Source organism: Larus michahellis, chromosome 2 (assembly GCF_964199755.1).
Source record: "Larus michahellis chromosome 2, bLarMic1.1, whole genome shotgun sequence".
Taxonomy (NCBI): domain Eukaryota; kingdom Metazoa; phylum Chordata; class Aves; order Charadriiformes; family Laridae; genus Larus; species Larus michahellis.
Window position 1 is genome coordinate 167,212,731 of NC_133897.1, and position 26,499 is coordinate 167,239,229.

General features: G+C 44.9%; 1 protein-coding gene across 17 annotated transcripts in view; it reads left to right on the plus strand.

Moving 5' to 3' along the window:
* The window catches only part of ADGRB1 (adhesion G protein-coupled receptor B1), a 214,659-nt gene that overhangs the window by 57,659 nt on the left and 130,501 nt on the right, over positions 1–26,499 (plus strand). For 15 of the 17 annotated variants that reach the window (XM_074577950.1, XM_074577953.1, XM_074577955.1 and 12 more), the window contains 10 exons: positions 2,653–2,817; positions 4,365–4,528; positions 7,934–8,108; positions 10,433–10,597; positions 14,386–14,487; positions 17,749–17,855; positions 18,787–18,981; positions 20,019–20,087; positions 24,741–24,849; positions 25,788–25,931. In XM_074577950.1, coding sequence (XP_074434051.1) covers positions 2,653–2,817; positions 4,365–4,528; positions 7,934–8,108; positions 10,433–10,597; positions 14,386–14,487; positions 17,749–17,855; positions 18,787–18,981; positions 20,019–20,087; positions 24,741–24,849; positions 25,788–25,931 — 1,395 coding nt within the window. Of the gene's footprint in view, positions 1–2,652; positions 2,818–4,364; positions 4,530–7,933; positions 8,109–10,432; positions 10,598–14,385; positions 14,488–17,748; positions 17,856–18,786; positions 18,982–20,018; positions 20,088–24,740; positions 24,850–25,787; positions 25,932–26,499 lie in introns of all 17 variants that reach the window. The other 2 variants (XM_074577952.1, XM_074577966.1) reach the window with 1 other exon arrangement.

Here is a 26,499-nt window from a genome sequence, read left to right on the forward strand (position 1 = left end):
CACCTAGTGACACACTAACTCTTGTCTGAATATAGAGATTGTAAAACCACAGAGCCAGATCTGAGTGGAGAGGTGGTGGGATGGAAGGCTCTCCAAGCCATGAATTGCTGATGGAGGAGGCCACTGTGTCTCTGCAGGTTTCCCCTGTCCCACTTCTGGCCTCAGAAAGACTTTTGGGCACAAGCCTGCACTGTTTGACTACTGAAGAATCCCAGCTCTATTCTACTGAGAGAATTGATGCTGCTGGGTGCAGTATTGGGGAGGTTGTCCAAGGTTGATGGAGGGGGTTCTCTGAGTAATGCAAAGGCATCGTCTGTCGGTGCGGTGTCCAAGCAGGACGGTTGCAGGAATGGTTGGGATTTGTGAGCCAAAGAGTCATCTCCTGAAATCTGGGCCACTCTCAATGGCAAATACTAAATGACAGTACCAAAAAGGTAACTTGCTGGTGGTGAACTCGGAGTTTCACAGGACTGTCTGTCTGACAGAGCCAGTTGAGTTCCTTATTGGAAAGGCAGAAAAATTACCATGGAAATGCAGATCTTTGTATACCATTAGATCTAATACTTGAGAAACAGGATATGGGAGCGATGTTTTCTTGAAGCCCAAAGGCCTCAAAACACACGTGGTCTCCTATACATCCCAGAGAAAGACCAAGGTTGATAACATTTATCTAACTGGAACCAACTGGGTAGATTAATGAGACAAAATGCAAAAGCAAGGGGAAACAGTATTGAACAACTTTGGCTTAATGAACGAAAGCAGTTATGTCTTATGATAATCGTTGCAATGGCATAGATGAGGTGGAGAAAGACTCATCCTTACCTCCACCTCTTTCTGACCCCAGCAAGTAAATGAAGGAATGAAAACCTGTCCACTTTGTATCAATCACAGGTCTTCCTCTACACTTTTCTCCTTCAACAGGCTTGCACATATTGATTCATCAACCTCCAATTAATGGGCATACTTTGAACTACCAACTGCCTGAATGACTGGAGACACTCAAAGCAGATGCGCTGAAAAGCGTGACACATAACAAATAACACATAACTACCAAAAATCCCAATGAGCAGATTGATGAGAGCCATAAATACTTGAAATCCTGCATAAAATGTCATTGCACACAGAAAACTCCCTTAAGACACTAGTAAATAAATATACCACCTTGAGGAAGAAGTCAGACATGCACAGCTTTAGGTCAGCTGAGGTAGCATTGGGCAGTTTGGTAGTTTGCAAACCTTACAGTCCCCATCACAGTTCCTGTACTGACACCAGCGTTCACGCAGCTGGTTTATAACCCACACTGAGGGTGAGATCAAGCTGTAGCAGCCCACTGCTAGAGTCTCTTTCATGCTCCATGTGGCAGCTGGTCAAACCAATATAGCATCTACTGTCCAGTTTTCTTTGGGAATCGGGTGGTGCAGGAAAACACATTCAAGTGCTGGGTGCAGCTCAAGTTGTGACATATTTTAATGACCCCTGAAGTCATGCTTACCTGCTGCACCTGGTGATCCTTCTTATATCGTCTGTAGTCTGCCAGATGCATCTGGTTATGATGTGACATAGTGCAGTCTGATGTTCTGAAGAACTTGTTACTAGAAGGGTATGTCCCTCTATCATGCATCCTCAAAGATGTGTTGGTGTTTATTTGTGCCATATGCCTGTGTACTATGCATACCAAATGTTATCTTTTAGGTTTATTATGTGTAATCATTAATAATACATAAAAAATCTCAAACCCCAAACGATGCAGGGCTCAATTAAATGAAACAACAAGTTTTCATCTGGGGAGAAAGGCATTTTCTCAAGGATATGCCTATGAAACTAATGGAAAATCGTGTTTTCCCTGCACGTGTCATGTTTCTGGTGACTTATCTGGAGCCTATGGCCTGGCTGAAACACCCCTGGCATGAGCATCTGTCTGCAGGGATATTAATGACAAAGGGAATATGTCTCATTGCTTTCCACTCCCATCTCTTGTTCAAGGGTATGCCTTACTTACCTTTCCAATACTGCCCCTTCAGGTAAGCAGTTGATAGGGACTGTATGATGCCTGGGAACAGTCAGCCTTGTTCCATGTCACATGCTCAAAACAGGTCTTCTCCGCAGGTGAAGGAAATGACAAGAGAAAGCTCTGTGGGATTACTTCAGCCAATGTCCTTCTCAGGCACTGTCATCTTCTATTTTGTCTTCTACTCCACTGCCAATCTGCATTGGTAGGGGCTGTGAGAAGGCAGGAAAAGGAGCTGAAGCCTTACGACTGCTCAAATATGGAAACATTCACGATATCTGCCTAATCACTGTTACTTAATTAGTACTTTCTGAGTAGATGATACGTATCCCAGTTTACAAAGTTCTGTAGTGGCTACACCACCTCGTCATCAGTAGTGGAACCTGCCCAGTCCAGTGCCGTGATGATTCCACAGTGTCCTTCCCTTTTTTTGTGTGCGTGAGTTACAAGCTCTACGCAGTATGCCCAAAAAACTTTTAGCCCATTGTCAACCCTCACATTTTCTCACCAATCCCCTTGCATCCTTGCTGTCCCACATTGCCCTGTCCTGTATTGCCAGCAACTTGTGAAGTGCAACATGGAAAGCACTGGAGGACCCAGGACCAAGGATGCCATGTTCTCACCTTCTGCTCCAATCCCAACAGGTGACCCGGCGGCAGAGGAATGGTCCCCGTGGAGTGTGTGTTCAACCACCTGTGGGGAGGGCTGGCAGACCAGGACGAGGTTCTGCGTGTCGTCTTCCTACAGTACTCAGTGCAGTGGCCCTCTCCGGGAGCAGAGACAGTGCAACAACTCTGCTGTGTGCCCAGGTGGGCTGAGAACTCCATATATACATGGGCAGAAGGGGAAGGGAGATGCACAGAGGACTGTGATATCTCCACTGTGATATCTGCTTGGAGGGAGGTGTTTTTTATTTCCTCTTCCTTCTGCTTTTACCCTAAAGCCTCCTACAGAGACCTTTGCTAGACCAAGCACCTTTTAGATGGGCACTTGATTTGCATGGTATGGACAATTCTGTGCTATCTAAAGGCAACAAACACAGTAGGTCTGAAAGGTGTGTAGCCTTTGGGGTGTTTCCAAGCATGGGACAGGAAAGGGAAGCACCAGGAGACACTTTCAGCTGCTCAGATGCCAACACTGGGCACACCATTGCAAAATCAACATGAAAAACTTAGGCTGCTTGTATGTTTATGAATCGAGCCAGACATCGTCTCTGGTTTCATACTCCACAATTTTGATGAAAAAGTACAGTCTGGGGAGCCTGGACATTATTTTGAAGAATCATACTATTAAAGCAGGTGTGTTATTCATGACTCCCAACTAACAATATCATTGTTCAGAACCAGCCTTACTATGTTGAAACCACCAAGCTGTTTTCCTGTCCTCTTTTCTGCATTCCCTCCTTTAATTATCTCTTATCATGCGAGATGCTTGGTGACAATTGCAAAATTTAAGTTTGAACACCCTTTCCTCATACTGGGGGATCAGACTCTGTTAGCAAACAATGAAGGACTGGAAACAGTTTCATTTATTGGTGTTTTTTTCTGTTTGTTTGTTGTTGTGTTTTTTTCTGAAACATTATTGATTTTGCATTAGCTTCTCTCGTAAAGCTGGATGAAGTCCCTTAAGAGAGATCAGTACATTCTTGTAACATTTGGCCTCTAGAGATTACAGTGACTAAACTTCCATAAATAGCCTGGCTAGATTAGATTAGATTAGATTAGATTGGAGAAGATTAGATTAAGATAGATTAGAAGGCTTTAGATATCTAATTCCAGGAGTTACAAGTGCTGGCCTGAGCACTATTGGAGCATGTTGCCCATCCCATTTTGTTCTTCCAAGTCTCCCTAGCTTTGCCCCTATGGTGCCACTGACGTATGATAGTAATTAGTAGCCAGACTACAGCTTTTCTGAGAGCTTGGGAGTGCATTAGCCTTTGACAATTCAATGAGAAAATGTGTTGAGGGAGAGAAGTAAGGGTAAGAAGTGGCAAAATGATGGTGATGCTGCTTCCCAAAGGGTGGTGGGCTTTTTGTTCCTCTATAGCTAATTGCATTTTTGCTCAAGAAATGCCCTTTTCTCTTGGCTCAAAAATCTAAAAAAATAGGGTCAATTAGAAGTGCATTTTGATTTAATTCAAATAGACTGGAAAGTAACAGACACTTGGTGTCAATACCAAGGCATAAAAAATTACGTGATGTTCCTCTTGCACATTTTGGGTTGGTTTGTTCTTGTCCTTCCCACACTCACTTCTCACATGCTGTTCATTCTGGGTGGGAAGATGCTGTGCTCTGTGGTCTCACTTGTTTCGCCAGATGTCCTTTGGAGAGGAAACTTACTTCTTCTTTGATTGCAGTGCATGGCACCTGGGACGAGTGGTCTCCATGGAGCTTGTGCTCTTCCACATGCGGGAGAGGGTACAGGGATCGGACCCGCACATGCAAGCCCCCACAATTTGGTGGAAACCCCTGCGAAGGCCCAGAGAAGCAAACAAAGTTCTGCAACATTGCACTTTGCCCAGGTAAGGCAGTTAGAGATTCAAAGCCTTCCCTCCAGCAGGTCTTCTCACCTCCGAAGATGTCCACTCATGGTTCATCAAGTGGGTCTGTAGCTGTCTTAGCTGAATGAGCACACACTCTGGACCGTCCTGAAGAGGATCCTCTACAAGGAAAGGACACATTGGAGGAGCATCCTAGACATGCTTTCTGGTGTTATTTGTCTTAGCATTGTCTTATGTTTGATTTGCCCCATGTAATAACACTGAGGACATGTTATATAGGTTGGATCTGAACTGGCTCAGCTATCACTACTATTCCCAAGACCATCTTAAGCTCCTCACCTGTTATCTCCAGTGAATGGTTTAAAGTTATTTTGCCTGACTGGGCTTGTTATTGTGCTGGAATTAATTAATAGTTCTAATTGCTAGCAATATACTCGCATTAATTCACTATATATGCAAGTTTTCTCTGTACTTGATTCTGCTTTGGGTGGTGAGATGGACTAAGAGACTCCTGAGAGCCTTCCATGCCATATTTTAATACTTTTAAGTACCTCTTTCCTACCCCTAGACTTCACTTCCAAATGTCTCTCCCCAAGTTTTGCTTTGAAACCTCAAGAAAGAAACCTCAGGATTAAATGCCTTTTACCCGCTGGAAATCCTGTGGCTTCCTTCCCCTGAACCATGCCCTGGGTTTACCACAGAATCCCCATTAATTTAACTCAGGATGTTCTGGTGAACATGAGTTGAACACGAAGGACCTCCCTAACACTCCTCCCCTGTCCCAGGGTAATGCCAACTGACATTTTTCCAGTTTAATGAGAAACATTATAAGACATTATTATGTCCCCGGAGGAGGAGAGGGATTGTGGGACTAATGAGAACTTTATGAAAACATTTGTGAGAAGCCTCCTGGCATTTCCCACCCAGTTTTCACCCCAAGTAACTATCCTTGGATTTCTGGCCGTTGTCCAGGAGACTCTGCTCGGAATAAGAGCATCCCAGACACGAAATTGACTCTGTCATAAAAAGACAAATTGAAGAAGTCAGACCTGGCATTGCTTGGGCAATAAAGCATACCCTGAGTTAACATTGATCCATAATTAATTTAAATACAAATAAATATGTGGATACACTGCAGCGAACAAAACAGTGGTGGAAAAGACAAGCGGCCCAATTGCAAGACTTCATCTCTAATTAATGCCACAAAGGCAATCAGTGGCTTTGCAGTGCCAAATGAGTACAGCGTTGAGGGACCCACTGAAGCACAACAATGGGAGCTGCTCAGCGCTTGACACACCAGACGGTCATATCGCTTATTACCGTCCTGCTCTGAGGATTTATTACTACAACTGATAAAAATGTTCTGCTGCAGGGACAACAGAGCTTTTGTTCCTCCGGAGCAATAGGTATTACAGGCTGAGTCTCAAGTCCTTCAAAGAGAGAGAAGGGGGAAGACAATGCTGATCTCTGAATAGACGACACCAGCCAGCCTCCAATGAACATTTTTGACAGATTCATGCCACGGTGTGACAATGGCTTTGAGCAGTCCTTGCTGCGGCTGTGATGGACAGCCCTCAGCATCTTCCTCAAGTGACATTTTTGCGTCAGTGCACGTGTCTGGAGATGCAACGTGGCCATCTCTGTTTTTCCATTTCTCACCTGTCTTTGAAATTACAGTCCATGAATAAATAATCTCTCATCTCAAAGAAAATTTTTTGTTCCTTAGCCCCCACTGAATGAGCAATTTATGGATGTGGCTTTCTTTTATTTTCCCGTCTCCAAATGCTCACAGTTGTGGTGAGCTTCCAATCACCACTTCCACAGCAGCAGGTGGGGCTTTGGTAAATGCAACATTTTTGGTAAATGCAACTTTTTTGTCGAATGCAACATTTACTTTGGTAAATGCAATCTCACTTTTCCAACATAGAGGAATGCTAATGAGGGGCAGACACCATCAGTTCATGGAAACTAGGAGCACTACCTTCAGTCAGAAAAGATACACTAATTTACACCTGGTAGGATCTACTTTGTGGGGTTTTGGATCATTTCCAGGGAGGAATCACCTGTCAGTCACCACTTCTTGCATTTCCCCTCCTTGAAATTGATAGGCACTGACAAGATGCCTTGAATTTATGCATGATGAAAACATCAAGCTTGGATTGCTAAAAACAAACACCTTTTGGAAGTACCTTTATGCATGTTTGATTTTTCACACCTTCTGAGCTCACGTGACCCCTTCTGAGTTAACAGTTGCTCATTTGGATGTTTTTGACATTTTTTTTTCCATGCTTGCAAACAAAAAGCTGCTCAATTGCAATGGGGATTATTCAGGGCTGTTTAAATCCTTGCAGATTACACAGGGGAGCAGGCATATATATATTTGGACTGAAAAACAAAGCCAAAAAAAATGAACTGCAATATACAGCAACGTGATTTGAGCCAGAATTCAGACTTTTCAGGGGTTCAGGTTGTTTTTTTGAGTGAGAGCTAGCAGCTAGTGAGAGCTAAACAGAGCATGATGACCACTGCTAATGAGAAAAAAGTGCTCCAGGAATAGCAGACTGGGTGATGAATCTGTTGATCAGTGACCAATTAGAGTGTAGCTGCCACACTTGGGAATGCCTCACACTGTAGCACCTAATAAGATGTATTCATGTTTCTCTCCAACCCCATCCCTATTATAACCTCACTTGTCCCTCCCTCCTGTATTTAATTATCAAAGACACTGCTGTGTAGAGTCATATCAAGCCTGTCAGTGTTAATTCAGCCATGAGAGAAGTACATTGACCACACACACGCACTCTGTTCATAGTCTCCTGTTGAAGTACACCTTTGCTCTGAGCATTTCCCGGCTGGCAGCATGAATTCCTGAGAATAACTCCATAATTCAAGTTTCTGTATGTGCTTTAATGAAAAACAGAGCATTTGGGTGCTTGAGAAACTTCCTTCCCTGTAGACTTGTGCATTGCTCTGGTGAAAAATTAGTTCCCTCAAAAAGTGTTGATTGCCCAAAATGGGAAAAGTCATGGTAATGTATTGATTCCTTCAAAATCTTCAATGAAATCATGATCCATGCTCTATATTTTGATGTTATGTTGGGATCAGCAATATTAATAGTTTTGACTTTTATGTTGGAATGTGTGATATCAATAATTTCAACTTTCATGGTGTTATGTATGGACAAAAAATTTGAAATGTTACAGCACTTGCATCCTGCTGGGCCATAACATATCCATCGGAGGTTGCAGAGGATCCCAACAGATTGCCATTGCCACTGTTGTCTGAACTTTTTTTTTGATGATCTTTTCCCTCTAAAACTTTGGGACTCCAGTTTGCCCTCCCCTGCGTTCGTCCCTTGTAGGCAAAGGCACATGCCTCTTTCCAGTGGGAGCGATTTTCACATTCCGTTTTGTTTTCTCTCTTTGGGCCACTCAGTGGACGGCAACTGGAATGAGTGGTCGAGCTGGAGCTCCTGCTCTGCCTCCTGCTCCAACGGCACCCAACAGCGGACGAGGGAGTGCAATGGACCCTCCTACGGGGGAGCCGAATGCCAGGGACACTGGGTGGAGACCAGGGACTGCTTCCTACGCCAATGTCCAGGTCAGTGACAAATGACTTTTTTTTTTCTCTTGGGTCATCCTTCTCTGCAGTCCCAGATAGGCTTTTGTAAAATTCCCTCCTAATCTCTCTTGGGAAGAGTTGCAGAGTTTTCAGCAGTAATGCAGTAATAAGGAGGCTGTGGATCATACCAACAGACCATGCAAGCCAAAATCCATAGCCGACAAACGTTCCAGGAGACCCCAGAGAGGTGAGTGATTATCCACAGGGAAAATGTCTTTCTAACCTTAGATACCAGTTTTCAGAATGTGCTAAAAAAGCCAAACCAAAATATCAATTAAACCCTCTTTTCTTTTCTTTTTTTTTTTTTTTTTTTTTGGTGTTCCTCTTCTCCTACCACTCACAGTTATAGTTGAAGCAAACGGAAGCAACCACTACTGTATCATAGCTTTGAACCTTATCTATGACTAAATCTGGCACTATGAAGCCTTGATTCATGCCTAAGACTTGTCACTTACTTATCTATCTCTTAAAATAGTAATAATAACAATAATAACAGCAGTAATAATAATAATAGCAATAATCTCTGCTGACCCAGCTGTTGTAGCCAGTACCTTACATACAGAATAATCACCGTGTCTTCATACCACGGACTGTGGGCTCCAGCAGAGCAATTTCATGCGGGAGAAGCAAAGAAAATTGAAGCAGATACCAGAGCACACCTAATGCCAGAAGTCTTCATTTCTCAGACTGACACCAGCACTATAAAGCTGCAGGTGCAGTTTCCTCCTTTCTGTGCATAACTCTTGGGGGACGCCATTGCAAAAGGTCTAATTGAGACAGGAAGTGAGGAAAATATTCTGACACGGGAAACAAAGCTTGAATATCTAGAAGCCTTCAAGATTGATCAGCAACCAATTTTTCTTACCATGCTTCTCTTAGTCCTTTCACTGGCTCTCCCTGTTAGACCACAGGACTGAGGAGGAATGGATCCCTAAGACGGAGAGGGTTTTCTCCCGTTTCCAAGAGAACAGGGACAGCCAGAAACAACTCAGCTCTTTGAGGTACTTTTCATACTTTGCTTAGGTGAGCAGGTGTTGGTCTCTCCACTCCACAAACATAGAAGCCAGTAGCTCTTCAGCCTGGTATGCCTGTTTACTCAGGGAATCCTTATCTTTTCTGGTAGCATCACCATCTGCAGCAGAATGTAAGCAGTATTTAACACAGGTATTGGACATTCCTACATGGTCTCTAGTAGGTTTTGGTGTTTAGGTATCTCTCTCCTTCTTTGCAACTTATGGAGATCTTCAAAGACAAAAAGGGCCTCGTTTTTTTTTAGGCAACATATTGTCTCACTGCTTTCAGAGTTTTTTATTAAAGCAATGTTGGTCATGGCTTCCACTGCAGACAGTGTCACCAGAGAAAGCATCAGAGGTTGGTGCTGTCCCTTTTTTATGATAATCTTTTTCTACTTCTTGGAGAAGAAGAGAGGGATCCCCCACCCTCCCAAAAGGAGTTATTCAACCCAAGATGACATGTTATCTCCTAATTAAAACCCAAATAAGAATCAGGAGATTTAGGTCTTTGCTCTAGTTCTGTCACTCAGTTGTTGTTTCTCATCTGTGATGCAGCAGAGGAGAATGTTTCCCTACCTTGCAGGCTTGTTGTGAGGGCTAATTAACATTTTTATAGTGCTTTGATAAATGCTATTGTTAACGTAAAAGAAGAAGAATTTTGATAAATGCCATTGTTAACATAAAGGAAGTAGCATTTCCACTGAATCTGTAAAGATGTTGGGAGAAGATACAATATAGTGAGACAATGTCCCAAACCTCTTTCCAAGGCACATGAAACAACAGTACAATGGAAACAGCTGGAGGGAAGTTTATTTGATGTTTCTTCATGCTTTCTTGCCCAAGGGTTTCTCTCTAACTCTCTGGACCAGCTCTGGCAAGGTCTGTTTTCACTCATGCATTGTACAACCAACTCAAGCTATGTACTTTGGCTGGCAGATGTGGCTGCCAGGCAAGTTGAATCCCTGCCTACCTGGGGACCATTCATGAGCACGGACCCAAATCTGAGTGCAAAGAAAGAGCTAGGGCTGTTTTTTGCAGTGGGGGAGGATACTGAGGAGAAACACAAGAGCACCCTGAGATATAAAAAGGCTGCTGCAATGGGAAAGAGCACGCACTGATTTCATGTCTGTTGAGGATCAAACAAATATCCAAGACTGGAGAACTCCCTTCCCACCAAGCCATGGTCTACTCACCCTATGTTCCAGTGTTCACCTTAGGACCTTGCCCCGTTCTGTTGCAGATTATGTTTGGGACGTGACAGGCTGTTTCTCTCCTCTTTTTCATCTCCAGTGGATGGGAAGTGGCAGGCCTGGGGAGTGTGGGGCAGCTGCACCACCACATGTGGAGGTGGGACGCAGAGACGTGACCGTGTGTGCTATGGACCCTTCTTCGGTGGAGAGACTTGCCAGGGTCCCAAAGAAGAGTATAAGCAGTGCAACGACAGAAAGTGTCCTGGTATGTACCCCAAACCCCTCACTCTTTCTGACAGGGATTTTGGAAAAATGTAATTTTTCAGAGAGCTGAATGCAACAAGGACTTGTGAACTGGTTGGACCCTGCCCATACTCCAGACACAAAATACATCAAGGCCTGGATTTAATTCTTGCCAAAACCAGTGTAACAATGCTGATTTCAGTGCATGTCTGACAAGTCCCACCAGTCTAGCCTTGATGGTTTTCACCTTTTATTGCCATAGAGTCATAAAAGGAAAAGACACACTCATAGCAAAAACTGATATCAGTGTCTCAAGTCAATGAAGTAGTTGAGCACTGAGGATGCTGCAGTGGTTTCCCACCCTTTACCTAGTTTCCAGGAGACCTGCAGAAAACTTAGTTTTAAAAAAGACAGATGTGTCTACATCTGTTCAGAGCCTTACCCAAACTCACCCTCCTCTAGCTACAGCCATGGGAGCATCATCCCTTTGAGAAAAAGTGTGCCAAAGCCTGAATGTGAGCTCTCCAAACAAGTGAGCTGCAGGACAGGGGAAAACCTGGCGTTTAATGTGAAAAATAAGCAGGACTAAACACTTGCAAGTGGGAATGTTTCTGTCTGTCTCTCACACAGTACACAGAGGCCAGAAAAAAGCACACCATTTTTATTTTCTTTCTCAGTCTTAGTCGAAGCACCTGGTGAAATTGCTGGTAGGGAATCAATGGCCCATATGATGTTGACAGCCAGATTGCATCAATTGTAACAGGTCCTGATTTTTGACCAAAAGGGTAATTAATTGTCAGAGCAGTTCAGTGAGAGACAGGAGAGATTCTCGTGGCGGTATCCTGGCAGTCTTAGTGAAAAGGGGTGCCTCCCTAAAAGACAGGCTGGAGCTCAGCACAGAGGTAACAGTTGTGGTGCAGATGTTTTTGAAGGAGCTCAGCACAGAGGTAACAGTTGTGGTGCAGATGTTTTTGAAGGGGGATCTGCCACACTGAGGACAGCTGACACTGAGGCTCCCTTGCAAACTGCTGAAGACAAAGATAAAAGCCAAAGCACTCCAGCGTGGAAGTTTCAGCCCGTTTAGCTCAAAGATAACAGAGAAAGAGGCTGTGTGGCTGCGACGCATATTCACTCTTTCCAACTACACTCTAATAAAAGACATCACCTCTCCTTACAAGCTGTGCCTCTCAATTAGCAGTGGTGTGTGAGAGTCTCTTCTAACTCAGCCACAAAGCTCTGCCTAGCCATAGAAAATCTTAGCACCGGGTTGTCTGGTGGTGTCTACAGAGTGATGCAGATTTAGTTCAGCTTCAGCGTGTGCCAGCTGGGGCCCTGGCAGAACAAACCCAATCTTTTCTTCTCTTTCCGCGGGGGCTTATGCCTGCACAGTGCTCAAAAGGAAAAGGCATGTCTCAGGGACTAAGTCCTGCTAGGGTTCAAAACCAGAAGGGTCTCGTTGCAGTTGTTAATTTGCAAGGGAAGGAAAAGGTGGGGAGTCATCAGAGGCTAAAAATAAACCCACTCAATTTGTTCCCAAGAAAGTATCAAATGCCAGCATGATTTGGTTTGAGCAGAAGAATTGAGCTTAATTGGGTTAGTTATTAAAATCTCCCAGTGCAAATAGGTTACTCTGGTAAAAAGGATTTTGTAACGAAGCAACATCAAAAAGAAAAAAAGAAGAAAAAAAAAAAAAAAAGGATGAAATGATTCTCTCCTGGCCTGGGAATTGCTTCTGCACTCATTGGCAAGACAATGTCAGACAACCAGTGTATTTCTAAAGAGCATCTCTGATCCACAGCATCCCTCAGTGGTCCCCAGGGAGACTGCAGGGGTGGTGAGACAGGGAAGGTTTGACAGGTCAGAGGACGAGAAAGGGGAGGTCAGATGTGAACACGTTCCCTCTCTGCTTTTCAATGTGCTCTGCTGTTTTGTAGCCGAGGGAGCCAAACGCTTCCCACCCCATGCCTCAAACCCTTCTTTGAACCCCAGTTTGAGGTGGAGACTGTCACCATGGCCAAAGCACTGGTCAAGGAGGCAGGAGTGTTGCATTCAGCTCGCTGCTCTGCCACAAGCTATCTGGATGACCATGTGCAGGTCACAAGTGGGTGACTTAATCTCGCTGTCCTACATGTCAACAGGTTGGAAATAAAAATGCCTCTTTTTCACCCTTGTTCTGCCTTATCTACAGAAGTCATGAGCTGTTGGCACAGGGACTATTTCTGCATATGTGCAGAGCACAGCAGAGGCCCTACTTTCCCTCTGGGATTTCATTACAATAGCGATTACTCAAAAGGGAATTTTAAAACGCAGGAAGGAGCATCTGCTTCCAAGCAGAGAGCGTGAGTTGTCCATTATCAGTGTCTACTGAGAAGGAATCTGTCTTTAAACTGCAATTGGGGCTGGAGCCATGTCTTCAAGTCTTGGAGCTTGATTCCAGGAGCAGTGATGTGTAGGCAGCTTGTTGGGACTTATATGAGTCCTTCAAAGAAGTAGGACTTGCCATATCCATAATCTTTGGTTTGAGCATTCCCCACAGACAGGTTGGACCCAGGGCATCACTGGGCTATGTCCCTCACTGGGTATTTGCTCCATGATGTAAGTCCTGGAATGGCCTATGTAAGCACATCCACTGCACAATCTCTTGTAGAAGAAAGCCTTCAGGGTTATTGCTGTGTTGGGAGAAACATGAAAACTCAAGGCTTCCCTCTTTTTTTTATAGCAGATGTACATTTTCCCTACAGCCTTTTCTACTGGCACCACTGGACCCTGGTATGGGCAGCTGCCAGGCTCCATGGCTGGTTGGCTTTGGCTTTGCGGCTGCCTTTCCTGACCAGTTGCAAGCATTCAGTCAGCTTCCTTTTTATTGGTAGTTTTACATATACAATAAATAAAAGTTGCAATTGAAAACCATTAAATATAATTTTTTCTCCTCCTCACACTCAGGAGTGATAAATAGCTTCAACATCATCTTGACGGCTCCTTCCATTTTATGTGCTGCAAATAGTGAGTTTCTCAGCACAAAGCTCTCCTGCTGTGAATATTTTTTCCCAGGTCCCTCCGACTATGGGGCCAACTCAGCTCCACCCACAGACGGAAGCATCTGAAACCCTCCTTCCAAAGAGCTTTTTCTGTCTCAAAACACATTTCTGCAGTCTCCTGGACTCTGCAGCAATGTTTGGAAAAGAGCTGCTGATGCAAATCCAGCCTGTTGGTGCGAAGATCTTTTCCCTCTGTCCTCACATAAAATGGCTGTAGACAGAGGTCCTGAATGACGTCTACCCAGGGGATATGTCCATCTTTTTTTCCAACTACTTTTTGTTCTTTCCTTCATGCTTATTCTAACTTATTTATGTTGAGCCTCATTTTAGACACATCCAGCCCTGAGGGATGAAAGGAGTAGACTCTGGAGACACAGAGTTCACCCACAAAAGGTGGACATCTACCCATTAAACAAGAAAAGAAAACTCTTTAGAAGGGTCTAGCAACAACAGCTTTCTTGCAAAGAGCTGCCACAAGGCAAAGCAAGCATGTTAGTGGACTTTCCCAGGTTGTTACATGCATATTAGCAAGCTAATCCTCAGGATGGATGGACGCCCAGTTTTCAGACAGGCAGAGCAAATTCCGGAGAGGTTAAGTGGTTTTGCCAGGGGCCATGTGCCAAGCAGCTGCAGAGCTGTGAGTTCACCTCCAGGCCTCCTGGCTCACACCACAGTGCTCCAGACCACGGTCCCGTGTTGACTGTTTCCATTCCCTTTTTCACGTCCCTCCTGAGGAGGAGGCTTTACCAATGGAGTTTTTCCTTCCTTGCAGAGCCCCATGAAATCTGTGACGAGGAAAGTCTTGCCTCTGTTGTTTGGAAAGAGACACCCGCTGGGGATGCTGCAGCTGTCCGGTGTCCTCGCAATGCCACCGGTAAGGATGACCGCATGCCTTGGCCGGGGAGCTGGCCCACCCTCAGGGTATCCTTTATCCCTTACGTCCTAGATGAGAAGAACCTGGTGGTGGGAGGACAAGACAAACAAATGAACTTCACTTCCTTCACTCAGAGCTAAATTAGCTCTCTCTGGCTTTCTGTGGTCCTTCATTGTTATAACAACTTCTTGGTTCATACTGGAGAATCTGAGGTGGTCTCCCATCCACCTACTGTCTAGTCCTGGGACAGCATTGCAATTAAGGGTGACTGTGGTATGTTTTCCACATTATCTACAAATAGCTCTGCAGAAGCAGGTAGGGTTTTATTAGAATCCGCTAGACTTGGGTGTTATATTTCTCCCCACTGCCCAGAAAAGAAGCTAGTATCCAAAAGTAGGAAATCTGAATTGTGTTGGAAGACACAGAGAAGGCAGAGTTACTGAATGCCTTCTTTTCTTCGGTCTTCACTGATAAAGCCGTCCCCCACACATCCCATACCCTGGAGGCAAGGGGGAAGGTCTGGAGAGAGGAAGATTTTCCCTTAGTTGAGGAGGACCGGGTCAGAGACCACTTGGCCAAGCTGGACATTCATAAATCCATGGGCCCTGACAGGATGCACCCGCGAGTGCTGAGAGAGCTGGCAGATGTTATCGCTAGACCACTCTCCATCGTCTTTGAAAAGTCATGGGGAACAGGAGAGGTGCCTGAGGACTGGAGGAAGGCTAACGTCACTCCAATCTTCAAAAAGGCAAGAAGGAGGACCCAGGGAACTACAGGCCGGTTAGTCTCACCTCTGTCCCTGGGAAGGTAATGGAGCGACTCATTCTGGATGTCGTCTCCAAACACATAGAGGAACAGGAAGTCATTGGAAGTGGTCAGCATGGATTTACCAAGGGCAAATCATACCTGACCAATCTGATAGCTTTCTATGATGTTATAACGGGTTGGCTGGATGAGGGGAGAGCCGTAGATGTCATCTACCTTGACCTTAGCAAGGCTTTTGACCCTGTCTCCCATAACATCCTCATTAGGAAGCTGAGGAAGTATGGGCTAGACGAGGTGACAGTGAGGTGGATCGAGAGCTGGCTGAGTGACAGAACTCAGAGGGTTGTGATCAGCGGCACAGAGTCCAGTTGGAGGCCTGTAACGAGTGGTGTCCCTCAGGGGTCAATACTTGGACCAATTTTGTTCAATATATTCATTAATGACCTAGATGAGGGGACAGAGTGTATCCTCAGCAAGTTTGCTGATGCTACCAAGCTGGGAGGGGTGGCTGACACTCCAGAGGGCCGTGCTGCCATCCAGCGTGACCTGGACAGGCTGGAGAGCTGGGCAGAGAAGAACCTAATGAGGTTCAACAAAAGCAAGTGTAGGGTCCTGCACCTGGGAAGGAAGAATGCCAAACACCAGTATATGTTAGGGGCGGACATGCTGGGAAGCGGCTCTGAGGAGAAGGACCTGGGGGTCCTGGTAGACAGCAAATTATACATGAGCCAGCAGTGTGCCCTTGTCGCCAAGAAGGCCAATGGCATCCTGGGCTGCATAGGGAAGACTGCGGCCAGTAGGTCGAGGGAGGTCATTCTCCCCCTCTACTCTGCACTGGTGAGGCCACAACTGGAGTACTGTGTCCATTTTTGGGCTCCCCAGTTCAAGAGGGACAGGAAACTACTGGAGCGAGTCCAGCATAGGGCAACCAAGATGATTATGGGACTGGAGCACCTCCCTTATGAGGAAAGGCTGAAAGAGCTGGGAGTCTTTAGCCTGGAGAAGAGAAGGTTGAGGGGGGACCTGATTAATGTTTACAAGTATCTAAAGGGTGGGTTTAAGGAGGACGGAGCCAGGCTCTTTTCAATGGTTCCCAGTGACAGGACAAGGGGCAATGGGCACAAGTTAGAACATAGGAAGTTCCGTTCAAATACACAGAAAAACTTCTTTACAGTGAGGGTGACAGAGCACTGGAACAGGCTGCCCAGGGAGGTTGTGGAGTCCCCTTCTCTGGAGACTTTCAAGACCCGCCTGGATGCAGCCCTGAGGGATGTGCTTTAGGCAATCCTGCTCTAGCAGGGGAGTTGGACTAGATGACCTCTAGAGGTCCCTTCCAACTCTGAAGATTCCGTGATTCCGTGATTCCGTGATTCCGTGATTCCGTGTTATCCACTCACACTTAGGTACTCTCCTCTCCTTCTTAGAAACCATAGCAGCTCTCTAAATGTATCTTCAGGTGCCCAAGTTGATGATCTGACCATGGTGGTATGATGTGATAGGATCAGGGCATACAGGTATTACTTGTTGTGACAGCGGCCACATGTTCCCCAAGGAGTGGAAAGCAGTGTAAAGAAGGTGCCAGGACACATGCTGGCGGTAGAGCTTGTCCTCAGCTGGATGTTCCTCACTCTCGGGCAGGAACTGAAGTGGGGACAGCAGCGTCAGTAATGAATGTAAAGGCTTTATTTTGTTGGAGTGAGGTTGTCAGACACAGATAAACCCTGCAGCTCTCTTTGACTCACACAGCCTGGGACAGTCAGTGTCATCCCAAATGCTAGCCTAGAAGAAGGGCGGTATCCATAGCAAAGTCACTGAATAGTTTAGCAATAGCAAGGGGATTGTGGACCCAGCAAAGTGTGCTCCTCAGAGACTCTCCAAATAGAGGCATAATTGCTTGGGCAAGGTGATCCCTCTCCCTTTCCTCCTCACTAATATGTCTGTTCCTCTGCATTGCAAAGGCATGTGATCACCACTGCAAAACTCACTGTAGACTGAAGCTAAGGATATGCCTGGGGGAGGACTGCAAGCAGCTTTTGGAGCTTTTCAGATAATGCAAAGATTGTGCTGTCGGATATTTATTCTCCTTGAGACTGTGTAGGCAGCACAAGCCACTGTGACTGGTTTAGTTGCAAATACCAGACCATGCCACCTGGGGAGGCTCGTGGAGCTTCCTGAGCCAGGAAAAAAGCTGCCCTCCAGGGCACAAAAAACCTTTCTCCTTTACTAGACATGCTGGATTTGTTAGGCTTTGTTTTTATTCCCAGTTCCTTTTGCTGTCCTGCCTTTCTATAAGAAAATGCAGGAAAAGAAAATAAAAATACTCTGTCCTACATGCTTGCACATGTTGTTCAGGCATCTGCAGATGCCTCTGCTGCCTGTTGTGCTGGTAGGTCTGCCTATGTGGATACACTGACAAGTCCTGGGTGGCCTTCATGAACGTGCTTGGCTTTTCATCTTGCTGTTCCCACTCCCGTATTCATTTCTTTCCTCTTCCAGGGCTGATCCTTCGAAGATGCATTTTAGATGAAGAAGGGATAGCTTATTGGGAGCCTCCAACATACATCAAGTGTGTTTCTATTGATTATAGGAACATACAGATGATGGTAAGGGAGACCGACTTCTCAGGTCAGCAGGTTTGGGACCCCCCTAAATGCTTGTTACAATGTCATAGTTACAAGATATAGTATAGCATAGTTATATATATATAATGTATAGCTGTTACAAGTTACAAGTTATATAAGTATAGTTATATATATATAACATATATACAAATGTTATCATTACAGAAAAAAAACCCCACAACCAACCAAACAAACAAAAAAACAAACAAAAAAACAAAGCCAACAAGGAAAGCAGCGTTTCCATGTGAAAGGGAGATGCCAGCTCTGTCCTGCTCTTCTCTTTTGTCTGCTTAAGTTGTGATGCGTGGACAATTTATGGACAACGGATGGTTCCTCACTGGGTATTTTAATAGCTAGCTTGTCAGAATCCAGGTCCTACCAGGTCTTTCCTATCACATTATTAGTAAGAATCTCTATGATTGTATCACTTTTGAATAAGCCATTTATTTTTTGTTAGTCTTAAGATCATGGTTATGATGAATTTCTGCTGATACCCTGTGGCTTGCCTCAAAACATCATTGCCTTTATAAGAACTGCCCGCTCCTGTTCAGGACAAGCTATGGTCTGTCTTAAAATAGTTTCAAATTAGTTGTAAGAAAACAAGGTTCTGGGGCAAAAATCTTTTGTTTGCTGGCCTTGGGTTATGAACAGAATAGTGTCGGTGTAGTAGAATAATCTGTTCTGAACCTACATACAACCTTTCCTTTGTGGGCATACAGAAAATTTCACTTCTGCTCTCCTACCATTTTAAAAATATCACAGGCTTTCAGGCCAGCAGAATTTATCAGATTCATCTAGTCTGCACTCCGAATTACAAGGAAGGTCAAAAACCTTCCCCCAGCAATTCCTTCACTGAGCTCATTAACTTGAGTTTGACTGTCACTAAAGAGTTTGTCATGTTTCTGTTTCTCAGACCAGGGAACATCTTTCCAAAGCTCAGCGGGGGTTGATGGTAGATGGGCTGTCAGAAGTGCTCCAAAACCTTGTGGAAATCTCCCAGGATGGGACCAGCTACAGTGGAGACTTGCTGTCCACCATCGATGTACTCAGGAACATGACAGAGATCTTCCGTCGGGCTTATCATAGCCCAACTTCTGGGGATGTGCAGGTGAGCAGAGATGCATACCCTGGAGACCAAGGCTAGGTTAGAGGTGTGTGTGCATGCACAGGGGTCAAGGTTGGATTACTTCCTTTGTAGCTGTCACAATGCTGATGAAAAGATGAAATATTTTCTGCCCAAGTGAAAGGCCTTTGTGTGTTAACAGACTCTCCTTCAGAGGTGCTTCTCCCTGGTTTATAAAGTAAGAACTTGAAAACCAAAGTCACTCTGAACTATTTCAACCTGATAACACAGTATTATGGAGTCTAACTGATATAAGAATATTATTTGGAAGGGATTACAGCTTAATTACTAGAGGTAAGATGATCCCGTGGTATTGGATACCCAAGTGGGAGAATGTATTCGTGGCTTCTCATCCCAGGGTTTTACTTTCAGCACTTGCATGCAGAGTGGCTACAAGATATACCCTTGGGACAGGTCATCACCCCATGGCTTGAAATATTAAACTGATCCTGCAGGATCTGCAATAGGTGGCAAAACTAGAGAAAAAAAAAAAGTCTTGAAATATCTCCTTCCTTCTCATAGTGTGCTGCAAAGACACCATCATGCACAGCACCCTTTTGATCAGTCACTGCTTTTCTTGCCTGATTGCAGAATACAGAGGACCATAAGGTTTCCCTATGCTGGAAATAAACAAGAGAAATAGCAGAAAAAAGGATAGGAAGGGATTTATAGAATGCAAGGTCATCTGGTTTTAACCAGTTTCTGACAGACATCTACCTAATATGCTATTAAAAACCTTTAGTAATGGATACAAGACATATTCCCAGTCCAATGCCTTATCAGATACAGTAGTCAAAGTGAAGGCCTTTGGAAAAAGGCCTTACTAAAACCTGTTTTGCCGTTAACATCCTTGAGGGCAGAGGCCTGTGAAATGTTGTGGGACCCTTTGGGAATGGGACCATGAGAGCCCTCTAGGAGAATGGTTGATTCTCACATGTTCCTTGCACATCACTGTGCCCTTCTTTGCCTATGCTACATTTGGCTAACCACCTCTTTTTTCCTCTTTTGTCTCCCTTCTCCAGAACTTTGTCCAGATCGTCAGCAATCTTTTATCAGAGGAAAACCGGGACAAATGGGAGGAAGCTCAGCTGGTATGAACGTTCAGCACTTTCCCTGAAACAAGACAGGCTTTCAGCACAGGTTTAAGCCATGACAAGGGAAAATTCCAAGTGTCTATATGACCTCCTAGCTGTTCTTGCCCGTGACGTGTTGTGTGCAACATGTATCTGTTTCAACCATAGACCACAAAATATCTCCATCCACCAATGCTATTCTCTTTGGATAAATCCTTATGATGAAAGAGACAGACAATCCAGATACGGTCAGCTGCAGTCAACTTCAGAGTTGACTGCCAATCAGCTGATTCATGCAACTGGTCATGTGGGTGAGCTCAGTGCCAGCCTGAGTCATATTTACAGAGTAACTCAGTGAGCCACAGGATCTCAGCTCTAAGCCAGAGTCTCTGTGTGAAAAACTGGTGGTGAATGCCAAATTTTGAGTATCTCTCAGAGGTCAGGCTTGGTTTGGAGTTGAGCTTCTGGTTCTGCTCAGCGTGAGCTGAGCAAAGGTTCAGTTATATTACTTTATTTCTCTCTTCTCAAGGTTGGGGGTCCTGCTGAATAATTCTGTGGCTAAACCCTTGTGTATCAGGGGAAGGTGTTGTTTGTTTTCTTATCCATGTCTCATTTGCCCCTTACCTCTTCTGCCCCAGTTGAACTCTCTGTTTGGGCTTGTGTGAGACCTATTCCTTGTCGCTTTCACATTCTTTTGGTGAGCTCTTCGGCTTCTCGGTGCTGTCATCTCACTACAGCCTTTGGGGATTGCATGAGAGTTCTGCCTCAGATGAGCAGCTCTGGTGGATGGACCCATCCTAATGTCCATTCCTTCCATGTTAATTCCTCATTATTGCGTCTTGGAAGAGAAACACCAGCACGCGTTGGTCTCAAGCTTGAAAAAAAAACGTGGACAAGGAATATAACTCAGCCTTTGTGAGAGATCAGTCCTGTGGAAGGTACCCAGAGGTGTGAATCAGAACTTGGGAGCTCCTTTTTAACCAGTGTTTGCTGCTACAAAATTCCTTGGAGAGGTCTGGAAATATGAAATAATCAAGAAAAAATCACCGAGCACAAAAAAGCAACCCAGAGTTCAGTTATACTGACACCAACCAGGGAAGTTCTTTGGGAAGAACTCTTAACAACAGGTGCTGTCACAATTGTTGGTAGTCCAGAACGTGAGACAGGGACTTGAATACAGTTTCTTCATGCAACAGAAACTCCACCAGGAGCCAAGTAGCCTTACGAACCTATCCTTCGGCTCTTTTCTCCCTGAGATCTGGTGGCTTCCCGTTGCCTTTGGAAGAGTATGATATGGTCTGGCTCCAGGACAGATAATGGTCCTGGGCAACTGGCTGTAGATGGCCCTGCTTGAGCACGCAGGTTGGAGCAAATGACCTCTGAGGTCCCTTTCGAATTCAAACATTCTGTGATTCTGTGAGTCTGTGACCAAATACTCAGTTTCAAGCCTATAGGTGTGTGAACATATTTCAGCACAGAGCAAAGGAGACTATCAAGTTGTCATGACAACAGGGATACCCTGTTGATCCCCTTAAAAACAGCTGCAGCTTACGCTCTGTGTCAATTTATTCCCACTGTCTTTCCTTACACAATCTGCTCTTTACACCTATAGATAGATATAGCCCAGCTTGCTGCCAGCACCACCGTAACCTACACAAGGAGTGGGACCATCATGGGGAGGCAGTTTACCTGGTGCATATTTTAGTGGAAACTGAGATAACAGCCAACACAATGACTTTAGGACACGGAAATCTTCAGGCACTGGATGACAACGGACATTTTAGCAGTCTCTGTCCTTCTCCCTCAAAGCTGCTGGACAAAACTCATACCCCATGTTTTGCAAGATGAACCAGTTCTTTTAAAACAACATCTTTGGGTCCTCATTAAAATTAAACCCAACTTCATCTCAGTCTCACATCCCAATGTTCTGCAGCCCCCCAGACAGAGGTGTTGTTCAAGAAAAATAAAAAACAAAACAACACCGAAAAATATTCAGAGAAGGACTACCACTTTTTCTGAGGAGATTGTATTGGCCATTATGTGATAAAAGCCTGAAAGACAATGGCTAGTGTAGCCTAGGGTTAATTTAACCTTGTGATTTCGATCTGTAATAGAATATAAAAATAGCTTCCTCACTCACTTCTCCTCCTTACGTGCACACCCACTGTACTGTCAGGGCTTTTTGATCTGATCCTGATACAGTTTTAGTGTTACCAAACTTCCTTCAGCTAGATAGGGAGATACTCATGGCCACTCCTGTGCTCTTTGCCCATACACTCGCCAGCTCAGCCTTCCTTCTGCCTCCATCCCATCTTGTTGCCCTACTTGTCCCCAGCTGTCCCTTTGGCTCTGCTGAGACACCTCAGGATGTCTGGATTATGATGCGGAATAAAAAATGCTGTGAAAGTGGTGGAAAAGTAAAATAGGAGATGTAAGGAGCTGAACTGCTTTTCCTCAGCCTCTCATGGTATTTGCTAAGCCCCCGTAGGCAAACGTACTTTGAGGAAGAGGCAGGTAGTCAGCAAAGTTCATTTCAGAGGGATTATTTTTTATGAAATCTGTCACTGGAAAACTAGTTATTGTTTAACAGCCTTGTGTTAGCCTGGCAAAATACAGGTGAAGAAGAATTATTGCCAATAACTTTATCACTGGGGAAATACCAGGGAAGAAAAAAGAGACAAACAGACTCCAATACAGGCCAGGCCCAAGAAGCAATAACTTGGTTGTTTGGAGAGTGAGATCCTGCCAACAAAAAAGGAAAGCACAAAGCTAGACCCTACTCCACTCTCACGAGACCCTTCCTGGAGGACTGTGTCCAGCTCCGGAGTTCCCAACATAAGAAAGACATGGACCTGTTGGAGCAAGTCCAGAGGAGGGCCATGAAGATGCTCAGAGGGCAAGAGCTCCTCTCCTCTGAAGACAGGCTGAAAGAGTTGGGATTGTTTAGCCTGGAAAAGAGAAGGCTCCTGCGAGACCTTGTAACAGCCTTTCAGTACCTAAAGGGGGCCTATAGGAGAGATGGGGAGAGACTCTTTATCAAGGAGTGGTGCAATAGGACGAGGGATAACAGTTTTAAACTGAAAGAGGGGAAATTTAGATTAGATATCGGGAAGAAGTTCTTCACTGTGAGATTGCTGAACCGGAACAGGCTGTGGATGTCCCTTCCCTGGAAGTGTTCAAGACCAGGTTGGATGGGGCTTTGAGCAACCTGGTCTAGTGGGAGGTGTCTCTGCCAATGGCAGGGGTGTTAGAATTTTGTGATCTCTCAGGACCCTTCAAACCCAAACCTTTCTATAATTCTATGATTTTATGGATAGGTTTATCTGATCTGGTGCGAGATTTGACATTTCACTGTGGAGGTCCTTTGGTGTAGCTGCTTCAGTGGAGTGATAGCAAAATTATCTGTCCTGGTCTGGGTAATGTTTTATGTGCTCTCTCTCAGTAGGTAACATATACATACCATCAGAAGTAGTCCAAATAATTATGTTTCTCAGGCCAAGTATCACAGTACCTGAGCATTAGGGAAGTCTGAAGCTTGGTAATCACAGAGTCACAGAATGGCCAGGGTTGGAAAAAACCTCTGGAGATCATCCAGTCCAACCCCCCTGCCAGAGTAGGGTCACCTAAAGCAGGTGGCACAGGAACACATCCAGGTGGGTTTTGAATGTCTCCAGAGATGGAAACTCCACCACCTCTCTGGGCAGCCTCTTCCAGTGCTCTGCCACCCTCCAAGTTCCTCCTCATGTTGAGATGGAACTTCCTATGTTCAAGTTTGTGCCCGTTACCTCTTGTCCTGTCACTAGGCACTACTGAAAAGAGCCTGGCCCCATCCCCCTGACACCCACCCTTTAAGTATTCATAAGCATTGATAAGATCCCCCCCAGTCATCTCTTTCCCAGACTAAAAAGACCCAAGTCCCTCAGCCTTTCTTCATAAGAGAGATGCTCCAGTCCTCTAATCATCTTCATAGCCCTTTGCTGTACCCTTTCCATCAGCTCCCTGTCCTTCTTGAACCGGGGAGCCCAGAACTGGAGCTCAGAAAGGCTCTCACAATTTGACAAAGGGCAAAGTTTCAACATGAACACATGTTCATTCTGGCTCAGTGTCTCTGGATGTGCAATTGCAAATGCCTTTGGCTTGTTGACAGCCAGGTTGGGCCAAATACTCCAGACAATGGACTTGGAAAGAAAGTGGAGCTGCATTAAATCATGGCTGCTAAGAGTCTGTCCTAGTGTGTTTCCCTTCTTGCATTAACTGTGGGAACAGGACCATAGTGAACATCAGCATATCTTATCTGCTCTGGATGGGGTTGTTGGTAGTAGAGGTAATCCTAGGGAAGGAAAGGAGATGGGCAGATTATCTTCTGCTCCAAAGAGTCTCAGATATTTCACTTTGTTTTAAGATATTGCCCTCCACCCTAAGTTTTACCAATCCGAATGCCATATTATTTTTTGCCTTTTTTTTTTTTTTTCTAGGACTCCTTTTAGGATTTCAAAGTCCTCATTCTTTACAGCTCCATAATATTGCATTATATTCAGTCTATGTTTCCAGTACACGCGTGAAGACAGAAACCTTTTGCCTCAGACAAACTTGCCTTTAGTATCCACTATCCATATAATAGTGGATACTTAGTAGTATCCACACTACTAAGTATTCTCCCTCTCTCTGCAGATAGGGCCAAACACCAAGGAGTTGTTCAGGCTTGTGGAGGATTTCATTGATGTCATCGGCTTTCGCATGAAAGATTTCCGGGATTCCTACCAAGTGACGGACAATTTGGGTGAGCTGATTTGCACTCCCCATGTTGGGTAGAGACCCCGTGAAGCTGTTATTACTGTGCAATATGTACAACCTGGGATGTGGGGAGGGAAGGAGAGAAGGCAGCAGGTGGTGGAACATTAAAAGGTCTGGGGAAAGATGTGGATGATCATAAGTATGGGGTGGCTTTTCTCCAAATAAGTTAGGACTTCAGTGTGAAGAAAGATGTGTCCATGGAGAGATCTGAGAGATATTTATTAAACCATGAATGGAGAACAGATGACAAACTGGGCAGAATTAGTTGCTCCCTTTAATTTTTTTAACACAAGAGCTGTGCAACAACTGATGAAGTGATCAGGCAGCAAGAAAACATCAGGCAGTGTTTGATTTATGCTGTATGCACAATCACAGCATGGAACTTGTTGCCAGACAATGTTGCAGAAGCCAAAAAGTACAGATGGGTTCATGATGGGATTAGGAAAATGCACAAAGGAGAGGTCCATTGGTGGCTGTTAAAGTTGATGGTCTGGATACAGCCAGACCTGTGGCTGTATCTGGATACTGGCTGAGGAAGTCCTGCTGATTGCTGGAAGCTAGGAGGGCAGACCAAGAAATGTCTTGCTCTGCTCTTTCTCACGCTTCTTCTCTAAGCAGCTGATGTTGGCCACTCCTGGAGACAGGACGCTGGAGTAGATGGACCCCTCTTCTGCCAGGTTTAGTGAAGGCAAGTCCTTTTCAATGAACAGAAGCAAGAGCCCTTAACAGTCCTTAACAGTTAGTGTCATCTTCCTTCATGCATAGACATTACCTGAAGATAGCATCACTCCTATAGCTGTCAAGATCCAGCTTCACTTGTTCCGTAATCTGATTTCCCACTATTGCCTCCAATGGGTTTTTCAGCACATGGGAATTTATTGAGGCTGGTTTTGCTTACTGGTTTTATTTCTTTCTTCCCTCTAGTCCTCGGCATTCACAAACTACCTGCCAATGCAGCAACTGACATCACCTTTCCCATGAAAGGCTGGAGGGGCATGGTTGATTGGGCCAAGAACTCGGAGGACAAGGTCACTGTCTCCAAGAGCATCCTGTCTTCAGGGCTGACAGGTAGGGCACAGCCAGGACACTCCAGAAGAACATCTCTTCATTTTCTAAGATAGGTTACTTCCATTTGGCTGATCTTCAAATTCTCCTTCCAGCTCAGCTGGATTTGCTCACAAAATCTTGGTCACCAAAAGCATTGCTGTGTTCAAATAAGGCTTTCAGATGTGGTCTGACCAAGAGTCAAATCTAAACTCCTGCAAAAGTTTAAGGAGTGCCTTGATGTGGGTGTATATCCTCTCCTAAATAAGCAGCATATTTAGAAAAGAGCAGGAGTTCTCACAAAAACGCAGGGCAATACTGCATTGATGGTTGTTTCTTCCAAGGCTTCTGAACCTGGGAAGAAGTAGAAACATCCCTGTGTCTGTTGGGTCCCTCGGTCATTGATCCACATGGGTGCTGAGCTAAGTCTACAATCCTCTGCAGGCCATGTTGGGTGCTGAAATGAGTCTCTTGTGACTCCCTGAAGACGCTGTGTTGCCGTTAATGGTAGAGAATGGTAGTTGTCTCTATGAGTACCATGTAAGATTGGTTAACTAGGACAAGAAAGGCAGGACCAATAGGGGTGTGGTTC